The sequence below is a fragment of the Clupea harengus genome, unplaced genomic scaffold (assembly GCF_900700415.2).
Source record: "Clupea harengus unplaced genomic scaffold, Ch_v2.0.2, whole genome shotgun sequence".
Classification (NCBI taxonomy): domain Eukaryota; kingdom Metazoa; phylum Chordata; class Actinopteri; order Clupeiformes; family Clupeidae; genus Clupea; species Clupea harengus.
Genome location: NW_024880544.1, coordinates 1 through 8,786, shown reverse-complemented (window position 1 = coordinate 8,786; position 8,786 = coordinate 1). Strand labels below are relative to the sequence as shown.

Sequence of the window (8,786 nt, the reverse complement as noted above, 5' to 3'; positions counted from 1 at the left end):
CGGTTACAACACATCAAATCCTTGCCTTCTAGAGAAATGTGTTACTGAAAAACTGACCACTTTTTTAAAATGAAGAAGGCATCTGAGTACACATACTTGTAGCTCTCTTTTTCATGAAGACAATTGTAAATGAAACCGAACGTTTGCCTTTGTGTCGCTAGACTGGAGGAGGCAAAGCAAGAGCAGCTGGAGAGAGAAAGACAGCGCGGCGGCGGCGGCGGCTGCACCAGCAGCACCTCCAGCCCCACCCCCCGCTCCTGCAGCGGCCGCCCCTCCACCGGCACCACCACCCACCACCACCACCACCTGGACCTCCACCTCCTCCGTCAGCATCGTCAGCACCTCCCCCTCCTGGGCCGCCGCCACCTCCTGGGTCCAGGCCCCCCTCCTCCACCCCTCTTCCCTCTGGTGGTGCGGCGGGCGGTGGCGGTGGTGCGTCTTGGCTGGACTTGCAGATTGCCCTTGCTGGGGCTAAAACTACGTAAAAGCAAAGCAGGGTGAGACAGAACTGGTACAGATCACTTGCTGTCGTTTCTGGAAATGTAAATGTGTTCATCAGAGGTTCATGGGTAAACTCAGAGCTGTTTAATACAGCAATAAGAAACCGAAGGATATCCCCCTTATATCTCCTTAGGCATCCAGTAATGTTATATACCACCATGGTTGAAGTCTAATACCCAACCAGTGCAGTGAAACATGTCTCTCCAAGTCACAGTTCTCTCCACACCAAACCCAAATACACCATTTATCTATTCGTTAAAACCCTATGAATGCATTTACAGACATCCAGTTGCCAGCTGGAGCATCCCAAATGTTAGTTAGCTTCAGTGGCACGTGTGTGAAACATCAGGCTCACAATTGCAGTGATAAACGGAATAATCATTTTGTCATGTAGGTTGAAAGTGAATCCAAAGCCTCAGACAGCCAAAGTAGTGGCGGAGGAGGAGGAGGAGGAGGAGGAGGAGGAGGCCTCATGGGGGAAATGAGTGCTATGCTCGCACGACGGTTGGTTCCCTACAAGTTTCTCCTTTCACGATATTCTTTTTTATTATATCTCTAAACTAAATGTTAAATGTGTTTTCTCTGTGTTTTAAGGAGAAAAGTTTACTGATAATCCTGCTGCCCGAAAAGAGGACCCACCCAGTGTAAGTCTCCAGTAAACTCCTATCCGACCTGATCCCAATGGCTAAAGTCAGGGGATCAAAACTCAGTAATATCTGTGACAGAAGATAGATTCACAAATGTCTAGTCAAATTCAAGCAGTTCTTTGGTAGACTAGGTCCAGCTCTCTAACTGGATCAACTGCATGTGGTTCCAACCCAGAAGTCTTTGTCTATTCCTTACACTGCTTGAAATATTACATGCTAACATTTGTCATCATTACTGTTCATTTTTCATGATAATTCTGTCTTTAGGGGAATAATAGAAATAACTAATAATGAATTTGTACTGCTGCTACACAGGAGTCCTCAGCTTCTAAATTGCCTGTTCAAAATGGTGAGTTCAGTGACCACACATTTTAATTTATTTATCTAGCTAGCTATCTATTTGTTGGTCAGTCTGTTTGTCTTTCTGTCTATACACACACACAAATGTACACACACACATATGTATGTGCACACACAACATTATGTAGGGGTCGCGAAAGTTGCGTAATTTAGTTGTGAATACAATCCAATGGAAATATATCAATATAACAAAACTGTTGGGAACATTTGCTAATGCAAAACTGGAATGATTTGAGTATATAAATTTGAGTTTTATCACTTCATAAAACAGCCTCCCAGACCACCTACCCGTGGTGAGTGTTCTTCTGATAGTCTGCACCTGGGTTGTTCCTGTTTCAGTTCCTGATTAAGGGTTATTCTTAGCAATTTTCGGATCAAATTGAAATATTGCTCTTTCTTCCGTGCCACGTACGGGTACCTAGAGTGCTACTTCATTAGTGTTTTGGAACTGTAGGCATCATGGAGAGCTTACACGTGGTCAAAATCACTCAAATACACTGTACTCAATATACTCAATATACTCTATATACAATATACAATATACTCTATATACCAATATACAATATACACTGTACTCATATACTCAACTAAACGCATGAGTTATAACACAAACATGTACATGGGCCATCTCACCCTCTTGGTCATACCCTGGACCCTTGTCCCTCTCAAAGGTCGAGGTCTCAATATCTCTACAGCCGTCAAGGACTTGGCCTCGTCTGATCATTTCCGTGTGTTCTTTGATGTGTTTATGTCCCCACACATTCAGAACAGATCTATGATTGTAAGAAAGAGAGTCATAAACGATCACACGAGTTCTCTCTTTGAGAAGGCATTTTCAAGGAACTCAAGTCAACTGTCAGGACTCTGTAGATGAATTGTTGAATAATTTTAATTCAAAATAGCTAATACAAAAAAAAATATTATATATGTCATTGAAAACAGAAAACAGAAAAGCACCATGAAAACAAAATCCAACTGTTAAACTTCTGAAAAGAGAGTGTAGGAAGACAATGCAAACTTCAGAACAAGGTGCGCTTCCCGAAGGTGAGGGCAGTGTGACGATGTGCCGTCACTACAGATGAGTATGTGCTCTGACTGCCATGCCATCGGAGCCTGGCATTGCGGTCAGAGTGCATGTTTGGCACCCTGTAGACCCGGGTTGGGTGGGGTGACTACGCTCTCCCCTCGCTACCACCAGCCCATATCCAATCAAGCATCTGTTGGCAAAATCATTGAAAGATTAATTTTTAATCAACTAAACCACCGTCCTAAACATCCAATGGCTTTTTCGATAACTTTCAGGCAGCTTTCCCGTGCTAATCACAGCACTGAAGCAGCTCTCATTAAGGTTTTTAAAGGGATATTCGCCTTAATACCGATACAGGCAAAACATCAGTCCCACTGTTATTGGAGCGAAGTGCAGCCTTTGGACACTTGATCATATATCACACTTATGAAGTGGCTCAGATCATAACATACAAGACAGGAGATTCTTGTTGCCATTGGAAACGACCCCTCAACACCAACATCCTTGACCTGTGGTGTCCCCCAGGCTCAATCTTGGGGCCTTTATTATTCCATTTGTTTTATTATTCTCCCGTAGGGACAAATCATTCAAAACAATAATATTTAAAATACATCCAGAAATACCAGTATCTACAATGACAAACAGATATTTCCTTTTAATAATCACAACCAAATAGTTGTACCTCCAAACAAATTGCTTCAGCTCTTGCTGGGCCCATACAATCTCTTGAATCCCAGCCTTGCTTATGTTGCTAGTGTTTTGTCACCATTGCAATGTTACTCATGCATATGCTATCGGTTGTTTCTAACTGCTGCTTTTTTCTCCGACTCTGGGCCTTCATCTGGACTTATCTTATCTTTCCACTTGTACAGTCTAGCAGTAATCTTTCTATATCATAATTAAGACTTTCAATTTCAGATGTCAAAAAACCCTGGGAGAAGTCTTCCACAATGCCAAGGTAAGAGCTGGTCAGGTACTGTCTTGTAATCTGGCGGACTGTGATTCTCTCTTCGTGAACTATGTCCTGTAATCAGATGTGCACTCCTCCGTACTCTAACTGTTTCAAACAGGACTACATCTGCTCCTCGATCCCAGGAGAGCAGCCCAGTGTCACACTCCCCTTCCACTTCCATCCCAGTGTCAAGGTATTCTTACTGGCTTTCTGGGAAGACAGAGCAGAGTCTGCTATACTCTCAACAACTAAGCTTCCATGGCTGCTGTTGGTTTGCTTGCTCTGTGTGCTAGCCTGTGTGCTAGCCCGCTTAGCCTGCATTGTAATGCAGTAAAAATACATATCAGCATATACAGCTTTGCTTGTTACTGATAGACAGTGGTTTTCTGTAGAAAAGTATATGTATGGGGTATTTAATAAACTTAAATTATTTTGCATTTTATACATTTGTATTTGAAATGTTGTGGGGGCGGGTATTGAGATATTGTGTGAAACGAACTGTTATGTTACACATTTAGAGGGAATACATTCAGATTGCAGAAATCCAGCTCACTAAGATACAAATATCTGAAATAGACATTATGGAAATTCAGCTTTTGTCTAAACTTGGCCAAAGTTGCGATGTCCAGGCCTCGTTGGGAACAGTAGACCATTTCAAAAAGGCTAAACCCTAAGAGCTCCTTTCAGAGCTTCATTGGTTAGATACTAGCTAGCTGACCAAAGATCAGAGAGTTCCTCCAAAGCTTTGCCCTCTGGAAACTGTGGCACAGACATTTATCAGACTTGTTCTTAAAAGCAACACACCACAAAAAAGCCTCAACGACTCCAAACTGTTTGGAGATGCTCGTTGGCAACTACACAGGGAAAGGAGTCTAATATTTGGTGGAATCCTGAGGTAGCTTCTATTTGTTCCGCATGATTATGATTATAAAACCCAAATTAAATGCTAGATCTCCACAGAAATCACAACACAGTGACATGTTTTGGAACAGTAGGCTGGGCTATTCCATGACAACTCAGCTACACAATGACTAGATAAGGGAAGAAGTTGAATCGGTCCGGTCAGTGTCTTCTTATCAACTTTCTAGATAGCTAGAATCCTAGTTGGTTGTACTCTTATATAAACAGGGGCTGGTGAAGAGAGTGTGTGTGTGTGTGTGTGTGTGTGTGTGTGTGTGTGTGTGTGTGTGTGTGTGTGTGTGTGTGTGTCATCTAAAGCCGTACACTTAGCTAGAGCTTCAGTGGTCTTCAGTGCTGTTCTTAGCCATCAACTCCTTTCTCTCCAGGACAGCTTACAGGGCTGGTTGATGCGCGTCGTTGCCGGCAGCTTTTGTAAAGTGTGCATATTGGCGCTTTTAAGATGTTTAAGTTGTATTAAAACGATCTGACTTTGTGCTTTCTCTAAATCAACTCGCACAGCATACTTCTGTCTGCCAACACAATTTCCTTTTTTGTTAATAACAGAATACTCCCAGACACACACACACATAAACAAGTAATGGGCTACACATTTACAATGAACCGCTGTAGGCCGAGGCTCCCTCTTCTGTCAACCAGGGTCCAGCCATCCTGTGGGCCCTGGGCCTTCAGATCCCCTTAGCCATCCTGTGGGGCCTGGGGCTTCAGCTCCCCTTAGCCATGTTGTTGATCTGGCCCTGGGGCCTTTAGCTCCCCTTAGCCATGTTGTTGATCTGGCCCTGGGGTAGGGCTGAACGATTAATTGCATTTGCGATTTAATCGCGATATGATATAACGCGATTTTCTAACTGCAACGTTCGCGATTAAAAACGTGGTCTAAAAAAGATGGTACATTTTGCACACAGTGTTTAAAAAGTGCATTTAAACAATGACTTTGTTTAAATTACTTAAATGCACAGTGGCAAAGCCACCGATTTGTTGTTCTTGATTCTGTAATGAGCAGTTAAATAAAAATGTAAAATGTGGGAAATAATGTTTTACACTAAATGTATCTAATATTGTGTTGGTCATATTTAAATCATTCATTAAGATTTGTTGGGAATTTTTTTTGGATAGAATAAAAAAATCGCATATTAAATCGCAATCGCAATATTTGGAGAAAAAAAAATCGCAATTAGATTATTTTCCCAAATCGTTCAGCCCTACCCTGGGGCTTCAGATCCCCTTAGCCATGTTGTTGATCTGGCCCCGGCTGCCTTCAGGTGCTTGTTGAGTCCATAACATAGGTCCATTCCTGTCTTGTTAAATTGGATTTACAAAATCTCAAGTTGATGCTGTAATGAACATACAAAGAGTATGTGTAGCCTTCATGTGAAAACCAGCCCATGTTAAGATTTTAAACAATGAACCTCTGTATCATGACAGTGTGTTTGATTTTTATAGTTTTAAAATATCTGTTTGTAAGATTTATCTTTTCTGAATATCCTGCTTTCTGAAAAAAATATATGCCATGCATAGATTCACAAAAAGACAGCATTTTGCTTTTCTCATTCTGATCATGCTTAAATTCTTTGTGCTTTTTAACATCTGGCCAACCCACCAACACGAAAAAGGACCAAGTCATCGAACAGCACCAATGAAGTAGGCTCATGCAGTGAGTCTCTGTTGGAGAAATTTAAAGAGGTGAGTCGGCCTGTTATGCATCAATAGATTGACACTCATTAGCCTAAAATAAATCTGTTTTAGTAGCATTACCACTCACTAGTCTTATAGAACCAGATATACATTACAATATATATTTGGCAACACACTTGTTGTTAAGCCTAAATATGGATGGTTTATGTTAGTGTATTGACCACTTTTGAAATCTCTATAACACCTCTCACGAAGGCAATTTCCAGAGTAGAGGCACTTACAGTGGGGAAAATAAGTATTTGAACCCCTGCCGATTTCGCAAGTTTGGCCACTTGCAAAGAAATGTGTGATCTATAATTGTAATGGTAGGTGTATTTTAACAGTGAGAAATAGAATATCAACAAACAAATCCAGAAAACTGCATTTTATAACATTTATGACTTTATTTGTATTTGATGCAGAAAATAAGTATTTGAACCCCCAAGCAAACAGAAAGAATTCTGGCTCCCAATGACCAGTTATGTGCCCAAGAAGCACACAGATTAGTCCTCATTAGGCCTAACAAGGTACACCTGATCTCAACTGGTGACGTGTATAAAAGAAACCTGTCCAAAGAATCATACTTCACACCTTCAACCTCACCACCATGGGCAAGACCAAAGAGTTGACCAAAGACGTCAGAGATAAGATTGTAGACCTGCACAAGGCTGGAATGGGTTACAAAACCATCGGCAAGCAGCTTGGTGAGGAGCAGACAACTATTGGTGCGATTATTCGTAAATGGAAGCGACACCAAACAACTGTCAATCGCTCTAGGTCTGGGGCTCCATGCAAGATATCCCCTCGTGCGGTATCGGTGATCATCCGAAAGGTGCAGAATAACCCCAGAACTACACAGGGGGAGCTTGTGAATGATCTCAAGGCAGCTGGGACCACAGTCACCAAGAAAACCATTGGCAACACACTACGCCGTAATGGTTTGAAGTACTGCAGCACTCGCAAGGTCCCCCTGCTCAAGGAAGCACATGTACAGGGCCGTCTGAAGTTTGCCAATGAACACTTGAATGATTCTAAGGAGGATTGGGAGACAGGATGTGGTCAGATGAGACCAAAATCAAGCTCGTTGGCATCAACTCGACTTGCCGCGTTTGGAGGGGGAAGAATGCTGAATATGACCCCAAGAACACTATCCCCCACCGTCAAGCATGGAGGTGGACACATTATGCTTTGGGGCTGTTTCTCTGCCAAGGGTACAGGACGACTCCACTGCATCGAGGGGACTATGGATGGGGCCATGTAACGTGAAATATTGGGCTTGAACCTAATTCCCTCATTCCCTCCAATTGAAAACGCAACCTTAAGGATTTGGAGAGGATCTGCAAAGAGGAGTGGACCAAAATCCCTCCTGAGATGTGTGTAAACCTGGTGACCAACTACAAGAAAAGTCTGACATCTGTGCTTGCCAACAAGGGTTATTCCACCAAGTACTAAGTCATGTTTTGCTAGGGGTTCAAATAATTATTTTCTGCATCAAATGCAAATTAAGTCATAAATGTTATAAAATGCAGTTTTCTGAAATTTTTTTGTTGATATTCTGTTTCTCACTGTTAAAATACACCTACTATTACAATTATAGATCACACATTTCTTTGCAAGTGGCCAAACTTGCGAAATCGGCAGGGGTTCAAATACTTATTTTCCCCACTGTATTTAAAGAGAGAACAAAAGTGGTGAATGATGAAACGTTCAACAAGTTGTCACCGAGTGCCAAACTCACATCTGGTCCTGCAGCGCTACAGTGCCACACGTGGACAATACTGTTTTGTTTTCTAAATGTCTTTGTTTAAATGGCATTCAGTTCACTCCGGTTTCTGTGTATATGTGTATTTAGGACATACTTGAGGAAATTCGCAAAGAACTGCAGAAAATAAAGGATGAAATCACTGAAGGTAAGAATATGCATTTATGTATTAATGAATAATTGAATGCGTAATGGGAAATGGTAATTGGTTCGATTCCATGTAGCACACATAGTGTATTGTATATTTCATACTGTGTGCTCAGATGACCACTTGCAGCCTGTGTTCTTAACAGGTTAGGATAGGTGCACCAACAGTGTGGTGTCTTGTGTTGACAGTCTTCCCATTTACTTCCCAGTTTGCTTCACAATAGATAGATAGATAGATAGATAGATAGATAGATGGATACTTTATTAATCCCGAAGGAAATTTAGGTCATCCAGTAGCTTATACACTTAACTTAACTCACAAACATACATACACAAATCACAGTAGAATCACAGTAGAAAAACAATACACATAGGGAGAACATGTTCACAGGGAGTGGGGTGTGTACAGATATTATACAGATATTGCAGTGTGCAAAAATGAGGGGATGCCATCAGTGAATAGCTGCGCTTTCAGCCAGTGATAGTGATTGGTATTCCTCTTATTGGCTTTGCAAACGATACTCGTAACTTCCATGAATCATGAATATAACAATACAATTGCAATCAATTGTCCCAATTCCTAGAGCATCAGAAATAACATACATCATATTCACGTTAATGCACATTTCATCAGTACTAACACAGGCAGTATCATCATTCAGTACACTATGCAAACAACATCCACTGAATGAATGAACTGTCACACACTGTTACAGTTAATGGAAGAAGAGAATACTAAAATCAACACTATGATCAAACACCTGCAGACTGTAAGCTTTATGCCTACAATATACCAAA

General features: G+C 41.5%; 1 protein-coding gene across 2 annotated transcripts; it reads left to right on the top strand.

Annotated features, from left to right (window-relative positions):
- The first annotated feature begins 710 nt into the window (after nt 1-710).
- On the top strand, nt 711-8,054 carry LOC122132358 (vasodilator-stimulated phosphoprotein-like). Of its 2 annotated transcripts, XM_042707142.1 has the most exons (5): nt 711-1,145; nt 1,464-1,497; nt 3,454-3,493; nt 3,606-3,680; nt 6,019-6,079. In XM_042707142.1, exons 1-5 carry the CDS (start codon nt 1,066-1,068, stop codon nt 6,048-6,050), a joined length of 261 nt encoding a protein of 86 aa, XP_042563076.1. In that variant the 5' UTR covers nt 711-1,065; the 3' UTR covers nt 6,051-6,079. The 2 variants fall into 2 exon arrangements, with proteins under 2 accessions (XP_042563076.1, XP_042563077.1); XM_042707143.1 differs by lacking the exons at nt 711-1,145; nt 1,464-1,497 and adding an exon at nt 7,932-8,054 and having other exon boundaries at nt 3,267-3,493; nt 6,019-6,088.
- The last annotated feature ends 732 nt before the right edge of the window (nt 8,055-8,786 follow it).